This window comes from Vanellus vanellus (genome assembly GCF_965231255.1).
Source record: "Vanellus vanellus genome assembly, chromosome: 4".
NCBI classification, from domain to species: Eukaryota; Metazoa; Chordata; class Aves; order Charadriiformes; family Charadriidae; genus Vanellus; species Vanellus vanellus.
Window position 1 is genome coordinate 8,804,025 of NC_138909.1, and position 22,019 is coordinate 8,826,043.

General features: G+C 37.3%; 1 protein-coding gene across 2 annotated transcripts in view; it reads left to right on the plus strand.

The window, feature by feature from the left end:
• Positions 1-20,543, plus strand: part of HSPA4L (heat shock protein family A (Hsp70) member 4 like) — a 28,435-nt gene extending 7,892 nt beyond the window's left edge. Inside the window, exons 5-19 of one of the 2 annotated variants that reach the window (XM_082481993.1) lie at positions 1,316-1,415; positions 2,578-2,711; positions 3,199-3,443; positions 3,530-3,606; positions 4,801-4,952; positions 5,458-5,564; positions 5,942-6,075; positions 7,260-7,462; positions 10,055-10,156; positions 10,677-10,814; positions 11,743-11,868; positions 13,019-13,126; positions 14,247-14,366; positions 14,751-14,912; positions 15,345-20,543. In XM_082481993.1, the coding sequence (XP_082338119.1) occupies positions 1,316-1,415; positions 2,578-2,711; positions 3,199-3,443; positions 3,530-3,606; positions 4,801-4,952; positions 5,458-5,564; positions 5,942-6,075; positions 7,260-7,462; positions 10,055-10,156; positions 10,677-10,814; positions 11,743-11,868; positions 13,019-13,126; positions 14,247-14,366; positions 14,751-14,912; positions 15,345-15,539 (2,103 nt within the window). In that variant the 3' untranslated portion in view covers positions 15,540-20,543. The remainder of the gene's footprint in view (positions 1-1,315; positions 1,416-2,577; positions 2,712-3,198; positions 3,444-3,529; positions 3,607-4,800; positions 4,953-5,457; positions 5,565-5,941; positions 6,076-7,259; positions 7,463-10,054; positions 10,157-10,676; positions 10,815-11,742; positions 11,869-13,018; positions 13,127-14,246; positions 14,367-14,750; positions 14,913-15,344) is intronic. The other variant, XM_082481994.1, reaches the window with a different exon arrangement.
• Positions 20,544-22,019: the final 1,476 nt, after the last annotated feature.

Below are 22,019 nucleotides of genomic sequence, written 5' to 3' on the forward strand. Positions count from 1 at the left end.
AATCAAGAGTGTGTTTTTAGAAAGAACATACTACTTAAGTTGATCCAGACTGGGTAACTCCAAGTGCTACGTATAGTAATCCTGATTGCTGTAGTTCCCGTTAGGAATGGGAACGTCCTATGTGCAAGCATATCTTCCTCAGTTCCAAAGAACCTTCCCAGGTTGATTTTTAAATTTCTTCATTTATACTTAGTTGAACACTGTTGGGTTGTAGTGTAGTTAAGAGTTGCCTGAACTTTATGGCTCTGAGGGTCATACTGGCAATTTGAGAAGCCCAAACTACCTGTATTTGTTTGAAAAGGGCTTTTTATTTGTCTGGTTTACTTGTGTTGTTTTTTTTTTTAGCTAGTGTCCTCACCCACAGCTGGGGAGTAGGGAGGAGCTTGAAGACAAGAGGTTTTGTTCCAGATACAAAGTCCTAAATGTCTCCTTTTCACATTGTCTTTGTTTACTGCTTCGCTTCTGCTCTTGCACTGGTGAGAAGTCTGGGCATGAAGTGTTGGGGTTATTCCCTCTCTGTTAGACAGAGGCATGGGAACTGGAAAGCTGTATACTTCAGCTGTTTGAAATCTGCTTGGATCTTTTTCCTTCCTTATGGTATACTAAGACACTTAACAGAGAATACCTCCCACACAAACAAGGATCCTTGGTAATACACCACAAAGGTAGCTAACAAAATACACTACGAATGTAGTTGTGTGTCTTAAGCTTGACTGAAGTTGAAGATAATGCCAGCTGATTGCAGCCAGTTTCTAAATGGACTGTGAATGTGCATCCGCTATTTCTGGTGCAACTGAGTATTGTAGTGCACTGTAAGCTGGCACTGTGCAAAGGTGATAACTGAACGGATACAGATTCAGTTGTAACACAAAGTTTAGTTCAACACCAAGTTTAGTTCCAGCACCACTGTAGTGCTTCTGCAGTAACTTATTTTGGGGCTATGTATGAGTATTTATTGTGTTGACTTTGTGCAGCACAAATGTTTTCAGAAACTGGCAATGATTCTCACATCAAAGACTCATCAGAAGAATCTGAGAAAACATTTTCAGGGTTTTTTTGACGCTTAAATCTACTTTGTTTAAAACAACTCTGGATGTACCTTCATTTTTATCATATTTTGAAATTTTAATTAAAATATGCACTAAAATGAATCCCCTAGCTGTTTTATTCAGACTGCCTTATTAATCTGAGGTTAGCTTATAACAGTTTTTTGTGGTATTAAAATTCGTAGGGTTGCTTAATGGGTAAGTCTGACTTCTTTAAATTAAAAAATCCATGCTTCATAATAGCCTATGTAATTATTTTTTGGAAACAGGTACCCAGTTTCTTCACTGATGCTGAGAGAAGGTCGGTAATGGCAGCTGCACAGATCGCAGGATTAAATTGTCTGAGGCTGATGAATGAAACTACAGCAGGTAAAGGGCAGCAACGCTTTTTTTTTTTTTTTTTTTTTTTTAACCCATTCAGGCTATTGAATCTGTCAGGGCGATGACACACTCCTGTTACACAATTAGGAACTTGCAGAAAAATTTATCTAGGCTAGTACTGCCCTATCCAGCTTGGGAACTGGAAGCACAGCAACTCTTTTGATGGCGTGGTGTTCAGCATTTATGAGACATAATGAGAGCTTGGGTTTGCTAACTTGAATACAGCACCACTTGAAAATAGCTATTCTGCTTCTGGAATAAAGCTGGTATCTGCGCTTGCCTCTCTGCTGTACCATGGAGCTGCAGCAGCTGTATCAGGAAGTCCTGAACTAGCTTCAGAGTCTCTTAATGATCCAGCTGGGGTGTGTACCTGACCTAAATTCTCAATTGTTGTATGAAATAATAGTATAGTACAGTATTATCAGATGTAACCTGCATCTGTCTGAAAGATTACAGCAAATACATTCTTCAGGATGGGTGTGTAGTGGGGTCTTCTAACTTTGTTTCCAGCTCACTGGGAGATGGGTGTGCTGGAGTAAAATAAATCTCATGGAAGTATGAGAGATACTTTTTTATCGTAAGCTAATATTTATTTGAAGTTAAATACATTGAAGGAAAAATTTAAAATGTGTAATCCAAAGATTTTTAACTACTTAATATGTATGCTTTAAAAGCTACTTCTACACAAACTGCATTTTATGGAGCTTTTTCTGAAAGCAGACTTGCTGATCATATCTAGAAACGACTTGAACTGTGTAACTTTCCAAAATAAGTCAAGTATAAGTCTGTGGGATGACATTTTAAACTTATGGCAATCCTGTCGGTTGCAGCATTGGTACAACTGTTGTTTCTAGAATTTGTTTACTGCCCTCCTCTGGTCTTGGTGAATTCTAGGAACTAAAGTTGGAGCAGTTTAAACCAGTAATTTTATTTTTTTATCTCTTAAGCATGCTTGAATTTTGCAAAGCTGAGCTAAAAGATACTGAAAGTAAGGCATTTCGAAGGAGAGGTGTCAAAAGTTATGTTCTATTTGAGCAGAGTAGTGGAGGTGTTTAGAAAGAGTAAATAGCATCTCTTGATAGTGCTTTTAATGTGTGCTTTACAGTTGCATACAGCTTTCCCTTAACTTCTGTGGGTCGGTGTTTTTCAGTTGCACTAGCCTATGGAATATACAAGCAAGATCTGCCAGCCTTGGAAGAGAAGCCAAGAAATGTGGTCTTTGTAGATATGGGGCATTCTGCATATCAGGTTTCAATCTGTGCTTTTAACAAGGGAAAACTGAAGGTAATATTTTAGGTCATACACTAAAATCCCGTATTCCTGAAGTATTTAATGAGCAATATTCAAAATAACTGTTCTGTGGAAATGTGTTTGTTTTGTTTTTTAACTAAGTAAATGTCTTTATCAAATATTTTTGAAATGCTGAATGCAAAACCTCTCTGTTATTTTTTGGTTATTGTAGCAAATCAATTTTTATAAAATGCAGAAATAAAGTACCCCAAAGTGTGGTACTTTATTTTCAAAATATACTGCATAGTTTTTGTGCCTTGTTATATATAATATATATAGTGTATCTATATATTGTATATATATTTTATATATATATTATATATATTGAGGAGTGGTCTTTTTAAGTTCTGTCTGGTAACTGCATAGAAGATGGTGAGCAATGTTAACTTAGAAAACTTGTGTCTGTATGAAAGCTATCCCTATATCCAAACAAAAACATTGTCCAGCAACTTTTAATCTTTGTCCTTTCACTTCTGTGCAGGTCTTGGCTACTACCTTTGACCCTTTCATAGGTGGTAGGAATTTTGATGAGGCTTTGGTAGACTACTTTTCTGAAGAATTTAAGACAAAATACAAACTGAATGTAAAAGAGAATCCCCGAGCGCTGCTACGATTGTATCAGGAATGTGAAAAACTAAAGAAGCTTATGAGTGCAAATGCTTCTGACCTTCCACTCAATATTGAGTGCTTCATGAATGACCTTGATGTCTCCAGTAAGATGAACAGGTACTGGGCATTACTCTCGCTGAAGTGCAGTGAAGTGTGCTCTCTAAGCTGTCTTACAATGTGAAACACTTTCCCTGTTCCTGCAGAGCTCAGTTTGAGCAAATGTGTGCTGCCCTTCTGTCCAGAGTGGAACCTCCTCTAAAAGCAGCCATGGATCAAGCTAGTAAGTAGGAGTTAATTTAGGTACTACTTTTGGTTCAAGAAAGTAACTAGTAATCCAGTTATCCTAAATCTCTAATGATTATCTTTTTAATATATTTTTGTATTTATTAGAATTGCAAAGCTAAGTACTGAAAAGTTAAATGTAAGTTCCATTCATATGCTTGTCATGTATGCATGATTTAATTCCTGCCTCATTTAGTGCACATGTCACTCTGCAACCTTGGTTTATTGACCCTCATTCACCCTGTGTAATGGAACAGGTTGGCACTCTGAAAGATTATTTTATTTAAAAACACAAAACAACCAAACCAAAACCATGATGGGAAAAACTATTATTCTTTACTGAAACTGTCTGGCCAGCCTGTTCCATATGTGATACATACATGTCCTCACTGACCTGAGAATTTGGCAGTATATTTAAATAAGAATTTATTATCTGAAGCATGTGCAAATAACTTTTTTTTTTTTTTTTTTTGCCTAACATAGTACGAAGGAGAGAATTAGACTTTCACAGGAAAATGTTTTACCCCTAATTCCAGCATCTTCCAACTAAAAGAAAGGGAAGAATTGTGCTTATCTTGTGACTCGACTAGCTAGCTGGTACAGGGAGTAAGAATCTGAATAACTGCTGAACAGAGCTGTTTGATTGACAGTTGTTTGAGATCACTTTATACACGCCTTCGAATTTAGAATTAAAAAGTTACCCTGCAAGCACAGTCTAATATTTATTACAAATTTTTAGTTAAGGTTTTCGCTTTTCTTTGTTGGCAACCAAAATTAGACCAACATAAAATGAGGTATATTTGGGTTTCATTTTGCTCTTGGGGGGGGCAGGCAGGTATTGTCCAGTAGCGCAGGGCTGCCAAAGAAAACCCAGTTACACACACTTGAGTTCGTGCACACCAGAAAGGGGATGCACATGAACAATGCATTTTAAGGAACAGCTGTCCTCATTGATGCTTGGCTTCTGCCTTTTCCAGGATTATGCAACTAGAAAACTTTGTATCCTGCAGGAAGGACAAAGAGTTTGAATAGGACACATCACGACAAATACAGTTTTAAAGATCTTGTCGATCGTTGAATATATTGAGTGCTTGTGCTTAGATAATAAGAGAACTCTTATCTTTTTTTGTTGTTGAAAGACAGCTTTTTGATGTCTTGATGATAACTTAAGGCCATATACTCTCTTTTCTAGAACTTCAGCGTGAAGATATCTACAGTATAGAAATAGTAGGTGGGGCTACTAGAATTCCAGCAGTGAAGGAACAGATCTCTAACTTTTTCTGTAAAGAGATAAGCACCACGCTAAATGCTGATGAAGCTGTTGCAAGAGGCTGTGCCTTGCAGGTATAGTTACTGAAATTAAACTTCAGTATTGCTTCTTTAACATCACGTACTAATGAAATACAACTAATCAAAAGCAAAAGGTACTATAGCAGAACTATAGCTGTTCTTTCAGCAGCTGGTGATGGTAACTATGTCAGAAATGACTGTATTACATTTGCTAATTTGCTGCTGTGTCGTGTTTAAAAGGATGGTCTTGTTAGAGATCTGTCAAATTTGATGACCCAAATTGCACTGTTCCGCTTCTTTGTAGTCGTTTGGATATCTGGATATCTTTACTGACAATCACTGGGGAAGTAGCATCTGTTACTACTTTAATTTAGTTGTCTTTCAGTTCAGTTAACTTTCTACTAAGCATAGGAAGTTTTTGTTAAAAAAAATCTGTGATAAGCAGGACCTCCATGTGACCTATATGAATTGTAGCCTTTTTGCACTTAAATATTAATTATTGTGCTTGCTATTTATTTTACTACAGGGATATAATAAAATTTTGGTCTTTGTTTTCTAGTGTGCAATTCTTTCCCCAGCTTTTAAAGTGCGTGAATTTTCCATCACAGATGTTGTCCCTTATTCTATAACATTAAGATGGAAATCATCTTATGAAGAAGGAACAGGGTAAGTTGTATGGTGCCTACGAAAAAGTGTGTGTTTGTGTATATAAAGAAAAATGTTGAGCTATGGGAGTTATGCAAGTTCTAATTTTCTTGTTTTGCGTTATACATCTTGATTTCTGATTACTGCTTAATAATTGGAAATCATTTAATTAAAAAACATTGGTGTGCAGTTGCTTAATTTTTGAGAAGCATAACATAGAATGCGTAGTCCAGCTTTGAGACCTGCAGGCCTTCAACCTGCAACTCTTGTCATAAACTGACTTAAACTAGATTATTTAGCTGCTTGGTTAGCACGGTTGCTGATCCTTAACATACTTTGATTTTGATTATCCATTTACGCTCAGTGGTTTAACCTTACTTAATATTTTACTGCTGCAGGGAGTGTGAAGTCTTCAGTAAGAACCATGCTGCTCCATTCTCAAAAGTAATTACTTTTCACAAGAAAGAGCCTTTTGACTTGGAAGCTTACTATACCCATCCGCATGAAGTGCCTTATCCTGATTCCAGAATAGGTAAGGACATGTGAATAAAATGCCCATGCCCAACTCCTGTCGATCATGGGAAAAGTGGTTCTCCTTTTTTAAGATATATGTTACTTCCATATTTCCTAGGTTATAGAAAAGCCTAGGTTCAGAAAGGCTGAGCGCAGTTGTCTTGGTTTAAATGCAGTGATCAAACAGTATCAACATCTGCTTTTGGCAGTTCCTAAAAAAATGTACTTAAAATGAAGTCTGTCTTCACTGTTTCTGAATGCTAAAAAAAGTAGGTACAAAGACTTTAGTACTCTATTGTCTGGATCTTTCAACCTCTATAAAATAGATAAGGATTTTTCAAAGAAATTGTATTGGAGGACCTGCAAGCACTAGATAGTTATCTGTCATGTCTCTTTCTGTTAATGGGAGAACATAGAAGAAAGGAATTTCCTGAACTTAAGCATCTGTCGTAGAGTCTAAAGTATTAGATGGTATGAATAAACTTCCTGGTAGCTAATACCACCTTACTTGCAGTTAGTAGACTCCTCAAGGTCTTTAAACTGATTAACAATTTATTTCCTGATTTATGAATCCAATATAAACTTGGTGCTGCCTATTTAGCTGTCTATGCAAGAAGTCTGTCGTCTTTAAGAAAGAACATTCTCCTTTACACATGCATGGTCTGCATCATTTTCACTCAAATTTCAAGCAAGTTGCAAAATAAATCATCAACCTCACTGCTTCCAGAAGCCTTGATAAGCACTGTTCATTCTCCAAAGTGTCTAGTGCATCCACGTTAGCAAATTCAAATAGAATCTTTTATCTCTGTTAACACTTTATTTTTCAGTGCAAAGTTTGAGTTACACGAAGAAACCATCCAAGATGAATAATTTCTCTAGTGTGACAGTTAGAGAAGGCAACAGAGAAGTAGAACACCTAACGAAGTGTAATCTTGACTTTTTTAAAATACAGATAAAGCAAAAACATCTTATTAATTATCAGTTAACTGATTATAATTATGATAGGGGAACCAGGTTTTAGTTTATCTAGCTGTGGCTTACATTGTAGAATTGACAGCTAAGTAGGAAGCTTCCAAATAGTTTACTTAAGTTACGTGAAGTTGCTATTTAAATTAACACCCTTCAAGGAATGTATTTTATATCTCTTTTTCCTTTTCCACTATTTTTTGGAACAACAATTAAAACCATATTTGTTTTTTCAAGGGCGTTTCACTATTCAAAATGTTGGTCCGCAACACGATGGCGACAATTCAAAAGTGAAGGTTAAAGTGCGTGTCAATATTCATGGCCTTTTCAGCGTGGCTAATGCTTCTATAATAGAGAAGCCGAACGTAGAGGGAGATCAGAATGACACACCCATGGACACTGAATCATCAAGTAAGAACCAAGGCAGAGATGATGAGCTGGTATGTAAACTTGTAAATATCTACACTCCTTGTAATTTTGACAGAGCCAGTAATTAAGAGATTAAATCATAGTGTATAGCTTTTGACAATTACTACTTCCCCACCCTTAGATTATTTCTTCAGTTATGTAACACATTTCTTCATGTCTATCATGGTGACATGTGGCACTAAAAGCAAAAAATAATGTAAAACCAGATTCTAAAGAAAACTTTGATCATTTTCATTGCTCTTTAGTATCTCTCTATTAGTCTCAGTGTTATCTAGTGTTGCTATCAAATGGCAACCTATTTAATGAGATCTGTTGGCGAATAAATTGTAAAGGTTTTTTTTTCCCCCTCAGGTACTACATTTTCATTAATTCAAAAATATATGGTATTTCTTTATATGTGGAAAACTTGTTCTTCATAAACATTCTTTCACTAAGGGCATTTTTTTATGTACTTCAGTGTTGGCAGTTCTTACAAACTGCCCCTAGGGGAAAATTCCTGGAAACAAATGTGCAACAGCTTTGTGATTAATACTGAGAAATTAACAAAATGACGTTCTCTCATCCTAGTGGAAGGAGGATCAGCTTTCTTGATGGTGCACTGCATACTGGAAGCAGATCACTGAGAGCAGTGCAGTGCAGCGAGGTGCAGCTATTGCATTTGACACTGCGGAGTTGAGGAGTGGGTGCCAGGGAGCGCTTTGCAGCTGGGAGTGCCACAGCAGTGGTGGCCTCAGCAGCCTTTCTTTTTTGCTTGTGCCCTTCTATACCTTGGGATTTTGGTTATGTCACAGCTCACAGGGAAGAGAGATGATGGCGTAGAGAAAAAGAGGATAAAGCAGCGGGCAAGCTGCCACTTCACACTCCTGCTGTCTTTCTGAGGTTGCAAAGTGCTCAGCAGTGACTGGTCTCACAGGCCATCAGGTGTATTGAGGGAAGGTTTCCTTGGGGAACAAGGTTGGACAGAAAGCAAACACTGGGCAACTTTATTTAGGGGAAGGGCTGAACTCGTTTCCTGTCACTATCTTTTAAAATTTGTCATTAGCAGCTTTTCCCACTTCAGTTGAATATACTGCAGGAATTGGAGCAAGTGGTTAAACAGTTAGCGTTACATAATTGATATAAGCAACCCCTTAAGTATTATATTGCTTTCCAGGAATTGGGGTGTATTTGAAATGCCAAACACGATGCAGTTCCTTGTGGACAAGTGCTCTGTACCTGATGTTTGCCTACAGGTGAAAAGGGGTTGAAAGTGACAGAGCTGGCATTTAGTGTAATAGGCGTGCTGCATGTGGAGGTCGCTGTGATGAGTACAGTGTGTTCAGTACCAGAGTAACCACTTCCCTCCTCAGGCTTTCAATTTGTAGTACTTCTACTCATCTAATGCATCTTCTGTTTTACAATGGTGCTTGTCAGCAATTACCTCTCATTATTGAGGATGATACCCTCGACTCTGAGGAGGAGGTTTGTGGTGTATATATGTATTATTTTCCCCCTCTAGCTTTTCTGTGTAGGCAAAACAGTTCCTTCCATTTGTTGCCTTTTCTGTGTGAACAGTAAGAACAGTAATTAAGGATTATTTTTTTTTTTTTCTACTCAGAAGTTACAAAACTTAAATTTGGTAAAAGTAGCCTTCTTGTTTTCAACTTCTATCATAAAAAAACTGCTGAATCAATTAACATGGCTGAACTGCAACATAGGTACCTGCGCTACAGTTTGAAATCCTTAAATAACTTTTTCTTGTACTTCATAGAACTCTTAACAGTCAATTATTTTACATGCATATGTAGTTTTTGAATACAGAAATCTTAATTTCCCTGTAATGGAAGTAATCTTAGACCTTTCTGACCTTAGCTTACTATTTATCCTTATTTATTGATGCTCTGGATGTCCAAGTATTGGAGTCACCCTGAAAACTTTAGACGTATCATTTACTATCTTATTAAGAGTTGTTTGCAATTATAACAGGGAATTTTATCACTTAAACTAAATAAGTGATCAGCACTAGTATTTAGTGATGTCTTTAAGATCTTTAAATTTAGAATAAGGCATAGGTGAATTACAGATAAATTTAAGTGAAACTTCCTTAATTTGGGGTGGCACAGGGGGAAGGCAGTTGTTCATGTGCTCCAAGAGGCTACTACAGAAACTGATTTTTATGGTTCCCATGAGACAGATGCAGGTAACGATTACGATGACTAAATTACTACTTTGGATTACAAACTGTAAAGTTTAGGTGAAAAGTGATATGAGGTCAAAGTTCTGGCTGTTCCATAGAGAACATGTTGTTATTGTCTGTGTTGGTGGTGTGTTTCTAGAATGTTCTTCACATACATCTTATATGTATTTATTTCTAACTTAAAATAAAGGGAGTATTTATAGGGCTTAGTGTAATTCTTTAACAGGGGACAGATGGCGACATAATTTCAAGGGGGACAGGCAGAATAGAAAGAGAAAGATACAAGTACTATATCAATGCCTGTTTAAACATAGTGAATCAAAACTTCTGAAGATTGATTCTTAAGTCCTTGTAATTTGCTGTAATTGATGTCAGTCTTAAATCGTACAGCAAACCTTTGCATTCAGTTATGTAACTCTTTTTCTAGGATAAAATGCAGGTTGATCAAGATGAAGGTATTCAGAAAAGTCAAGCTGAACAACAGAACCAAGCAGATGAGGAAACTGAAAATGCAGGAACCGAAACAAAAGTTCGTATTCAGTATTGATAAGGAAATGTAATGTTGCTTCCCTTAGACTTTATTTTGCCCGGTATTCTCAAAGTTACTAATCGTACTAGTTGCAAACTGTATTTAGAGGAGTGCAGCTGTATTGAAATGGTTAAGTTAGGAATCCTACCTGAACACTTTTGTTTTCTACATAGTATATGACTATGACTTTGAAGTAAGTTTCTGTTAACGTAGTTCTATAGAGAAGGTAGAATCTAGTGGGAAACTTAAGAAACGTGATGAAGAATATGTGGTGCCTTTAGCTTTTGAGCAGGTTTCCTCAACATCTCCTCACATTATGTTCAAAGAAATTAAATTCCATTGGTTTGGTTCAAAACCAAGGTAGTGGTGATTCTGAATAGCAGAGGAATAATTAGGTGCTTAGTTTACATATCATTAATTTTTAGCTGTGATACTACTTTCAATTGTCTCTCTTTTTGAGCATAAATGTAATAGTATTTCCATTCTTGCAAGTTTCTCAATAGTGTAAATCTTTTTATAGACTGCTTCTGGAGACAAGCAAGATCATCCAGCCCAGCCAAAGGCTAAAGCAAAAGTTAAGAGTATTGACCTACCTATCCAGGCAAGCCTCTACAGACAACTGGGACAAGATCTTATCAATTGTTACATAGAAAATGAGGTAAGCAGCATAAACAGATGATGACTCAAATTAATGTCACTGTAAGTAATTACCCAGAGGGTATTTGCAACCATAAACTTCTTACCTAATTTAGAATTCCTTGGGGGGTTGTCCTTAATTCTAAGGGGGTTTGTTTTGGTTGGGGTTTGTTTTGGTTTTGGGGTAGGGTTGTTTTTTGTTTGTTTGTTTGTTTTTTGAGAAATTAATTGGCTTCACTAGACTGAAGTACCCAGAAGTCTGAGCCTGTCGTTACCTGAAGTATTGATTCTGTTCTTAGGCAGGAAATGGCTAGGATTGCCAGTAGAAGCTGCACAGCATGTTACAGGAGTGCTAGTTGTTATTGTCTGATCTGATACTGGTCAGGAGTAGCATTTGCTTGTTTTTTGGTGCTTTGTGGAAGCTGCGTCCTTAGTTATATCACGTTTTTGCCCTTCAAATTCTCCATCAGCAGGGAAGTATTACAATGTGTAGAAAACTGGCCTTTCAGAGGATCCTTTCTGAACATTCTGGGTGATATGTCTATGAAGATCCCACCAGCATATGCTCCTCTATTGAACGATGGGCAGTCTGAAGAATAAAGTATAAAACAATTTTTGTAGGGCAGAATGATTCCTAGTGATTTCCAAACCAGAGTCAAGACTTGTCTCTACTTCTAGTCCTGTCTGTGATGGTCAGATTGTAATTGATACCTGATCCGTTTATGTTGAAGCACTTGCCAAACACCTTCCAAATATGAATTCATTTTTCCCCTGTTCCAGTTCTGGCTGCAGTGAAGGTGAAGATTTTTCTTCACAAAGGTGAAGATTTTAATCAGTAATTGTGAATTAGCAGGCTTCCGCAAAGTTCTGTGGTACAATTTCAAAAGAGTAATCATTAAGCTTGACACTTAAAATGCTTTTAGTTTTAAATAAGCTTTTCTTCACTGTAGGGGAAGATGATGATGCAAGACAAGCTTGAAAAAGAAAGAAATGATGCTAAGAATGCTGTTGAAGAATATGTGTATGACTTCAGAGACAAACTGTGTGGAGTCTTTGAGAAATTCATCACTGAAGAAGTAAGACTCACCTGTGTGTTTCAACTGTTGGAAAAAAATTCCTCTGTATTTATAAGTTTTGAGTGCGGGTTTTGTGGAGGTTGCAGGGGTCTTTTGGACTTGTGTTGGAATGTGAAATAGATTAATTTCACAGAAGTGTAGTTTGAACTTCACTTACACCTGACATTTGATGCGCAAGCATGCAGAGTTCTTTGAGAAGTTTCTTAGTGGCAAGGAAAGATTCGGGATGGAGGTGGAAAACAGAAGTCCTATGGTGGATGTAGGAGAGCAGGACAGATCACCATGAGCTTTTAAATGGTGTGAGTGGGTAGGAGTAAAATGAAAATGAGCAGAAAGTGTCTGTAGCTCTGTTTTATTGTCTAAATTCATTAACTTAGAAATGTGATGCTTTGCCTGCTTACAAGTCCAAGTAAAGGTGATGAAGAAAGCTATACACTGGGCTTTTGCAAAAGCAGCATTGAAAGAAAACTTGTCCTGCAGTCATTTCTCTGTAACAGCCATCTAAATAAAAGCAGCTGGTACACAAGCAACCCAGCAGCAGTTTTAAGGTCTTCTCTCTGGATTACCTGTTCATGAAGCCAGCAGTGCAGTACAGGTGCCCTTCCAGTATAAACTGAAGGGTGTGAGGCTGTCTTTCCCATACCAATTTCAACACAACCTCTTAAGTTATGGGGATAGGCAAGAACTTTATTTCTGCATAATTAAAGATAAAATCCAGTAGATAGATAAAAAAACAGTAGAGTCCAACTAAACCAATTGTAACTTAACTATGTGTATATATGTAGATGTCCAAATTTGTCTGTTCTTCTTCCATCCTGCTATCAGAGAACCCGAGAAGCAGAACTTCCCGTGTAAAGATAACATGCAAGGATGTTGAGATGCACGTGCTTTCTTACAAAATCAATCTTGAAGCTATGTAACTCCCATAAACCTACCTGCAAATCAGATTAGTAGGGCTGTCCTGCCTCTCTTATTCTGTAAAATCTTGGCTGTGAAGTCTGTTATGTACCATTTTCCTTCATTATCACTTTGATTATTTTAAACTGATAACACACCCTGTTTTGGGTAGGGAGGTTTCTTTGTGCTATGGGGAGAAGTCTCATTTGTTGCATTCCCTTCTGAACTGGAGTATCCCTAACTTCCTTCATAGGATTCAAATAAGCTGACCTTGATGTTGGAGGACACAGAAAACTGGCTTTATGAAGATGGAGAAGACCAGCCAAAACAAGTATACATGGATAAGCTTCAGGAATTAAGAGTAAGGTTTTAAGTTACTTTCCAGAAAAATCATGTGTGTGTGTTTGGCGGTGGGGGCATTTATATAAATATATATGGCTAAGTAAGCAAAGCACTCTTAACGAGGGATGAGTGTGTGCATACCCACATGTGAGTGTTGTAAATCCATTAACTTAAATACAGACATTCAGGTTATCTGGACATAGTTCAGTTATGAAATCAACATAATACTTAGAACTAGAAACAGTTTGTTTTAATGTCAGTTGTGCTCCTAATTTGAAAACAGTCAAAACGAAGCAGACTCTGACTAGTGACAATAAAATTAATTGCTGTGTGAATTTTCTGTCAGTCTTGTTACAGTCTGAAAGAGCCATTTGAGTAGTTTGACTGCTCTCTGGGTATTCAGAAGTACACTCCAGAATAGATGCTCTGGTTTTCACGTTTTCAGTGGTCTTCTATAGCTCTATCATAAAACTGAATTTTTGGTGTAATTTCTAATGAGAAAGGCTGAAGAGTGCTTTAACAGTAACTTCCACTGTATTATTTGATTAGTAATGACAAAAAAAATAACCCTTAAATTCTTCAGATCTCATGGGAAAACATAAATTCTGATGAATGACTAGCTACTCTGTTTGTAACACACTTAAGTATGTCTCTAGCTCTCGGGCTCCAACTCTTTTCTCTCAAGTCAGATTTCCTTGGGGGGGGGGGGGGGCAATATATCTGATGGAAACAGAAGTGTAGATCCTGGCAACTGTCGTCTTGCCTGGATACCGGTATCCCAAGAGAAGAAAAAAACAGACAATGGCTAAAACTAGAATTTTTCAGATGAACTACTTAAAAATTAAACCATCCACATAAATCTGTCTTGTTTCTCTTCCAAATCCGTTGTTCCAAATGCTCTTTTTGCTGAAAATAACTGTGAAATACTAAGCCTAATAAGGAAAGGCACTACTCCTGTGTTTAAACTTCTGGGCTTTTTTTGTTGTTGTTGTTGCACTAAAGCAAAACACAAAGGTTAAGCTTTTGAATGGGTGAGAGAAGGAGATAAAGGCAGCTTTCCTTCCAATGCCACATTTTAGTCTTAGACCAGACTAAAGCAAACTTGTATGTTGTCAAGATCTTTGTGCTTGTGTTTCCAGAAATTTGGACAGCCTATTCAGGAAAGGTACATGGAACATGAAGAGAGACCAAAAGTTTTAAATGAACTGGGAAAGAAGATTCAGCTCCTTATGAAGGCAGTAGAAGCATACAAAAATAAGGTAGAAGCAAATTATTTAGGGAATTAACTGTTCCTATGTCTTACAGGATTACCTGTTAAGCTGCTTTAAAATGACCGTTGTGCTTCTGCTCCAAAGAACTTTTAAGACTATCTATTGGGGTTAGTTAATCAAACTACAGTAAATCTCAGATGCTTTTTTTTTCTTGTAACTTTATTACTAACCTGTGCTTAAGATGAAAATTTCAAATGTCTAAAAATAATGTCCTATCTATCTTGTTCTACATCATTCTTCATACAAAATGCTTGTTAAAAACTTTCTATCAGGTTGTAGCAACATTATCCTATTCTGTTATGTGTCCATGAAATTCTTAATTGGGTGAGAAGCATAAATTAATTGAGGATATAACTCTCTCTCTCTCCTTAGGATGAAAAATACGATCACCTAGATCCTGCTGAGATGGAAAAAGTTGAAAAATACATTAGTGAGGCTATGAATTGGTTGAACAGCAAAATGAATGCCCAGAACAAACTGAGTCTAACTCAGGATCCAGTTGTCAAAGTGGCAGAAATACTGACAAAATCTAAGGTAAAAAAAAAAAAAATCATTGTAGATGTTGCATTCCAGTAAGTTTTTCTTTAGCAAGATTTTGGCCTCTGAGTTGAGCTAGAATATTACACCTGCAAAGATTTTAAAGCTATGAAAAGTTCCATAGAGAGGGAGCAGTATTTTATGGATGTTCGTTTCTGGCTTTTGATTTACAGCAGGACCTCTGAATAACCCTTTTTAAACTATCCCGTGTTACAGCCCCAGGCTGGCTAGAAAATGGATTATCATATAGACTTTTAACAGCTCTTTAGCTAGTGAAAGGTTTTATTTTAAGTTTATAGACTTTATAGAATTGAGAAGTCCAGTCCTTGACAATTGAATTCCAGGTTGTTATGAGCCTGAAGCAAATTTGAGACGTTCTAGTTAAACGCAATTACTCTACCACCACTCTCTTGCTTCTGTTACAACTAGGAATTGGATAACTTCTGTAATCCCATTATATACAAGCCCAAACCGAAGATAGAACCTCCCAACGATGGGCAGTCAAAAGCTAATGGCGAACACAATGGACCAGTGAACGGACAGAGCGGTACTGAAACAAAATCTGAACCAGCGAAGGACAATTCTCAACAGACCAAACCACCTGGAGAAATGGAAGTGGACTAAATCTTGCATTTCTTTTACTTAATTAAAATAGTGCAAGAAACCACAGGGTCCATTCTTTTTGTCTGGTACACACCTCAGATGTTCAGTTATTCTTGGCCAACCTTCTGTCATTTGTTGCTGAGTAGTTTTGAAAGTGTTTTATATTAAGTACACCTCTGATGTTCATTTCCACTGATGCTGCTTATGTGGAGCTTTAGCCAAATGTAGATTGTATAAGTCAGTTTAAGCTTTCCCAATATATTTTATATCAAACATACAGAATTGATATATAAATGGCAACAATCTACCTTATTTAAAGCTTTTATTGTGGATAAACCTCAGCTCCTTTATTCAGGAAAGGATACTGTATTGCACTACTGATGCTCAAGTGTAGATCTAATTGCATCTTTATTTTGGAAAAATATTGGAATCGAAGTGGCAAAACTTGTCACTTGAAGCACTGACCTTTTCTAGTTACTGTATTGTTATAATTTAAATATTAAAATAGAGGTTAGCTGGCATACTAGTCCATCTTGTTGATGTACCATGAGAATTGTACGGTCTTTTTCATATAAACTAAATAATACAAGCTTAAACACTTTTTAGATTCCCATACCACTAACAATCTTAGTTACAAAATGGTAGCATAATGGCTATGCCATGTGCTGAAATTAAGTGAATGGTCTCAGTGCACATCGCTGTACATAATGTACTGTGCTTATGATAGGATGATGCTAATGATAATAGTATGAAGGGGTAGAATATACAAGGACTGTTGGATAGCTTTCCCTTGAAAATGTCTTATTGCACATGTTACTATTTCCATTTCTTTTGTTTTGAATGAAATCTATGTCTTGATCACATCTTATGCTGAGGAGGAGAAACAACAGAAATTGTGCTATGCGAGCAGGATATTAGCGCCCTGATTTTCAGGTTGCTTAAATGCTGTTTGTTGCAAACTTGAAAGAAATACTGAGAGCTTATTTAAGACTTGGTCCTCGGCACGTAAACCTTCTGGTCAAGGATAGAAACAAAAGAGCTTACAAACTGGATATTATTACCCCAAAGATGGAATCTACTTGATGAACTTGCATAGCTTACCAACTGTCTTTGGTCATTTACTTGATCTAATGAAAGTGTCTATAATGTATTACACAGTTGAGTCACTATTTCTTATGATGCGTCTTAGACTTTGTCAAGGTCCAGTGTATGTTCATATATTTTGAATGCTTCTGTCAGTCAGAGGTACTGCAGCACTTGCAAGAGCAAGTCATTTTTCTTTTGACTGTAAACAACCTTTCTATTACCAGAATAGGAATGGGCTACTCTATGAACAGTGGTTTTGTACTTAAGTCAGCATAAGAGTCTTGAGATGAGTTGCAGTGTAACGCTTTGGTGACTTGAACTCCATCGCAGAAATGCATGTAGATGTTCAGGTGCTCATAAGGCATTCTTGCAGCAGTTCTCCTGTCTGTACAAGGTTGTAAACAAAGGTCACTGCTCTTGTTTCTGGCTTTGGCAGCCATTTTATCTCCAACTGTGCCCTTCATGTTCCACCACTGCTTATGCTACAAAGAGAGTAGTCCATGACCCAAGCTAGAGTTGGTAGAGGTGAACTATATTCTCAAAATACCTCCACAGAAAAAGAAAGCATCATTTATAGCTGTATACAAACTAGCGCAAATGCTAGAATTGTATCTTCATGACTGACATCAGTTGACTGAGATGTGCGTACTTTGCTCTACTATTCCTCCTCTACACGATCAATTGTGGATGGTCTGGCACCTTGAGTTTACATATTTAAAGCCCTTGAACAAAAACTGAGTGACCTTGAAGAGAGCTGCAGCTACACTGCAACCTCAGTCTTGAATTCTGCTGCTGTAGTCACATGTCTTTTGCACTGAGGGGGCAACTGTACTTCAGTGTCAGCTGTCCTAAGTTTAAATCAGTATGTGACTGAGCTAGCTTTGGTCCCATAGGCTTTAACATCATGGATATCTTAATGGCTTTACCACAGCAGTGTAGTGAGTAGCATTCTAAAGTTTTGACTTACTAAAACCCATCTACACACTTATTTGTCTAGTAGACTTCCTGATACCTGGCAGAAGAGCTCAAACAGTGAAAATCTCCAGTGTAAGCTTTCCAGTAGCTAAAAGGTCAGGTGTAAGAACAGAAAGTCTTCTGCTCATGGTCATCAGATGCTTAATATTATATTACAAATGTCTGAGGCAATTCTTACACATAAAGGCTATAATAATTTTACAGGAAGCTTAAAAGCACATATGGTTAAGACCATTGTAGTAAGGTTTTCTTACTAGAATAGGGGTATTTTGCTGTGCATCTGCTCTGTCTCTAGATCCCTGGTGAAGAGGAATGCTACCCACAGGCTGCTGATAGCAACTAGTTGCTGATGTACATGTTAAGAATCCCATTTGGAAGGGCAAAATTGTTCTTTCCACAGTGCGCTTCACATTAACACGTGAGCATATGACTTGTTAATATGTAATCTGTTCTCTGTTACAAAGAGGAAACTTTACCAGGACACAGATTTAAGGTTCTCAAGTAGTTATATAAGCAGTGCTTAACTTGAAGATGAGGTTTTGTGTGTTTGACTCAACAAGTGAGTTACCCTGTGGCTACCCTGGCAGCACCAGAATGAGTATAGTTTTGTTAGGGAACCAACAGTAGTACGCTACTCTGCATCTTGTGTATTTTAAAAGCAGGTATTTGTTGCTACTGTCTTACTTAAGACTTTCTATTGAGAGAAGGACGTGTTTCTAATGTTTGAAAATGTTCCAGCCATCCCACAAGAAGAAAAAACAGGAAGCAACACTATCTTTGTAAAGGTAGTAGAGTTTTGTTTTAAAAATAAAAAAAAAAAAGTTTTGTTAATCACAGTCTACAACTTCATGTAAAAGTTTAGTTACAAAACAGCATACTGTGTTCTATTTTACTAGTAACATCTTTCCTTTAAAGAGGGCTCATTCTTTCCTGTCTTGAACATTAATGGACTTGCTCAAGAAATAGCTTTAAAATGAATTTGTTTAACTAGACTAAGTTGCTACTAGCTGTTTTACAACTGATCCATGGCTTCCTTTCCACATCTCTTATTATAGTAGTTTAAACTTCAGGATTTTCTTTGAACTTCATTCAGATGTAACATAAACAGTTTTCTAACAATCCCTTAAAGTTAAACTTTTATATTCTTCTTTCTTTAAACTGTGAAGGATGCTACATGATAAAATAACCCAGTAGAGCTGCCTGCCTTGTTGGGCTGAATTTGAATGTATGTCTGAATTTGAATGAAGAATCCTCTCCCGTATTTGCTTCTGGCAGTGTCCTTCTTTCACCGTTTAAACACTGCCTTTGGGGCATGCTTGCAAAACTTACAGTAGGCAGTTGGATCCCGTTTGGGTGAAGCACCTAACCTGCTTCACCAGACAAGGTGGCAGGAGGAAGGGGAAGGTGCCCTTGTCTCAGCCAGGTATGGCAGCACTGGAGGGGAACCGCAGTCACTGCCATGCTACTTCTGCAGCGCACAGGCCTGTGCATACAGCAGTCTGCATGCCTGGTGGGCAGCCGGAGGGTACTGCTGCTGTCCTGTGCAGTGGGAAGTTTTTGTTCTTCTGCTTAAAAGTGAAAGCCGTTGATCATCTAAAGCATCCGATCTGTCTGTTGACAAGACTCCTTTCTATCTTCAGCATTTGAAGTTATTTCATATTTTTTGAAACATCTCAGTGTGCTGGGCTCTAACCTCTGCTATGGATTTTTCCTGTTACTAACTGTTCTCAGATACTCCGTATTTAAGTGGGGGGTTTCCCTGTAAGGATTATATTTAAGTGTTATTTCAGGAAGTGGGTGAGGAGCTGGCAGGAGGCTTTTCTTCCCAAGTATTGTTGACACCTTGGAATCTTTACACTTCTCAATGCTCTGCTTCTCCATGCCTTTCAGTTAACCGACACTGGCTGCCAAAAACACAAATCAGTTTTACAAATGCGCTGCATTTGCGGGTTCAAGGCACCAAGCCAGCTGCTGTAGGAAAAGAAGCTAAATTCAATTCCCATAGATGAATGTTCTCATGAACCTCATTACTCAAAACAGGGCTTTCATTTTGTGTTACCACACTTTAATATGCCGACTTCTGTCAGCCCTTCTAAACTGAAGCCCAGGTGCCCAAACTTCAGTTGTGGGTCAATTTAGTGCCCACATGCTCTAAGGATGTTTACATTAGCTACCATGAACTGCGAGTTTCCTTTAACTGGATGGAAGAATATTATGCTGCCTCTTACACTTTTTTCTTTTGTTGCGCTAAGTTTTCTAGCCTTTCAGGCACCAGAAGACAGAAGCTGTCTGTCAAAGAGGTAGTAAAAAAACATGTTGCTTAACAAAAGGCAGTTAATGCCTCGTAAATTTTCATTTCAATTACCAAGGTAACATTTGGAGTATAAATACTTTCTCTAACGTACTAAGAGTTTGTATGTGAAGACTTCAACTACTTATTACACATGTAAATAACAGTGAAAACAACTAAATGTGACTATTAGCACTGCAGAATACTAAACGGGGCATGTGCTCATGTGACTTACCTGATACAGTTACTAAATTCTGTTTTCCATCTTCCTGGTCAAGAAAATAGATCAAGCAAAGCAGGAATGACTGCAACGTGAGCTATGAAGACTCATTCTAAACAAAAATGCAATTAAGAGCTATATCCACCAACCACCTCTACAAAGTGCTGAAATGGTTTAATTAAATTAATAAAAAAAAGGTGGTAGTCCCTGAATGTTGCATAGTTGGAAAAGTTCGTTTACACAGCTGAAACATATCTCCACAGGATAGGGGGGGAGGGAAGAGATGGGAGTGTTAGAATTTAAAGCAGTGTTTTAAGTATGCAAAATGTTTACTATGTATGTAAATGGGATTCTTCTTAGTGACAGATCATGTGCAAATTGACAATACTTCAATTTATTTTTGAATGGCAATATAGATTGTCAAGGTTGTGTATAATTGTAATAAATATATAAACTGCTACTTGAACCATAAATGACCACCCAAGACCTCATTTTTACATCAATATTCCTAAAAGAAGCTTTGTCTGATCTCATGGGTTGATACAATGTATGCTTGTCTAAAAACCACAGGTAAGAAATAGGCATTTTTGGTGGCTCACCCTGTCCTGCTTGCTTAGTCAGGTGTGGTTTCTCTTGTGCTTCTCTGTCCCAGCCAGCTGCAGTCTCTCTTCTGTCAACAAACTCCACCAGCTGAGTTACCAGTGAACACCATGAGTCTTCACCCACTGCAGCCCTAACACAGTACTGGTTTGCCTCGGGAACTGAAGTCATTTTCACATCTGCAGTCACATTTGTGCAGTTGGATGAGCATAAATTGCCAAATTTCAAGTTATTAGTCTCTCACAAATGATTTATTGCAACATACAAACAAGTTTGAAGTAGTTTTCCTGCTTCTTGAATCACTTGGGGAAGTTGATGGCTTTGGGCATTGTTGGTTCACTGAGAAGATGCTGAAGTGCAGCAGTAAAGCAGCAGTCCATGGGCTTTCTCCAGGAGTTCTTTCGTGTCTGAGCAGTGCAATGGGCATCCCTCCATCCTCCACCAGTATGTAATGACTGTAGAATATCTGTGTTACCTATACAAATGTAACAACACAACATGACTCAATATGCTTATACCCATCTTCCTCAATACACTTTAAAAGCTTCACAAAGCCTGCATTTCTTTCAGGCTTTGCATACTTGGATCTCAATAAATAAACTAATAAAATAGGTCCTTCCTATAAAAAGAAAAAAGAGATATACACACGTATGTATGCACATATATATGTGCATATTTAAAAATGTATGATCTAAAAATTAACTCCATGTGTTTAACAACAGTCAGTACAGGAGAAATATTGCCCTTAACCTATTTTGCTGTGTGAGCATCTTGGACTGCTAAATCAGCTGGTTTACACTCCAGTATTTACCAGCTGTGCAAGGATGCTCATCATCAAGAAATGCATTCTCCCATTATGCTGCAAAAGAGAAAAATCAATTATTCTAGCAAAATTAGGTGCAAGTGGAAAGAAGCTTAAGGTAGCCAGCTGAAACTCTCAGGGAATTAAAGACATAGCCATGATGTCACACTAATGGTAGTTGTATTAAAATACTGACATACATTGTAAGGGCGTAGATTTCAAATTTATTTATTCGACCTGGTTTATCATGGGAAAGTTTCATTTTCTTCCACATTACAGAAAGTATAAAATACACATTTATAAATATAATTTGACATGTAGAAATATAAAACGTATCTAAATTCACTAAGTTGCCAAGACTATAGAAATTTTTAAAATAATTTTCCTACAGCTTTAAATGACAGAAATACAGTATTTACATTTGTCCTTGCTTGCAAAGAAATAAACAACCACAGTCCAATTTGCTAAATTACCATGACAGTGCTTTTCCAAGACAAACTAACTGTGCTCTGACAACAGAAACTGATT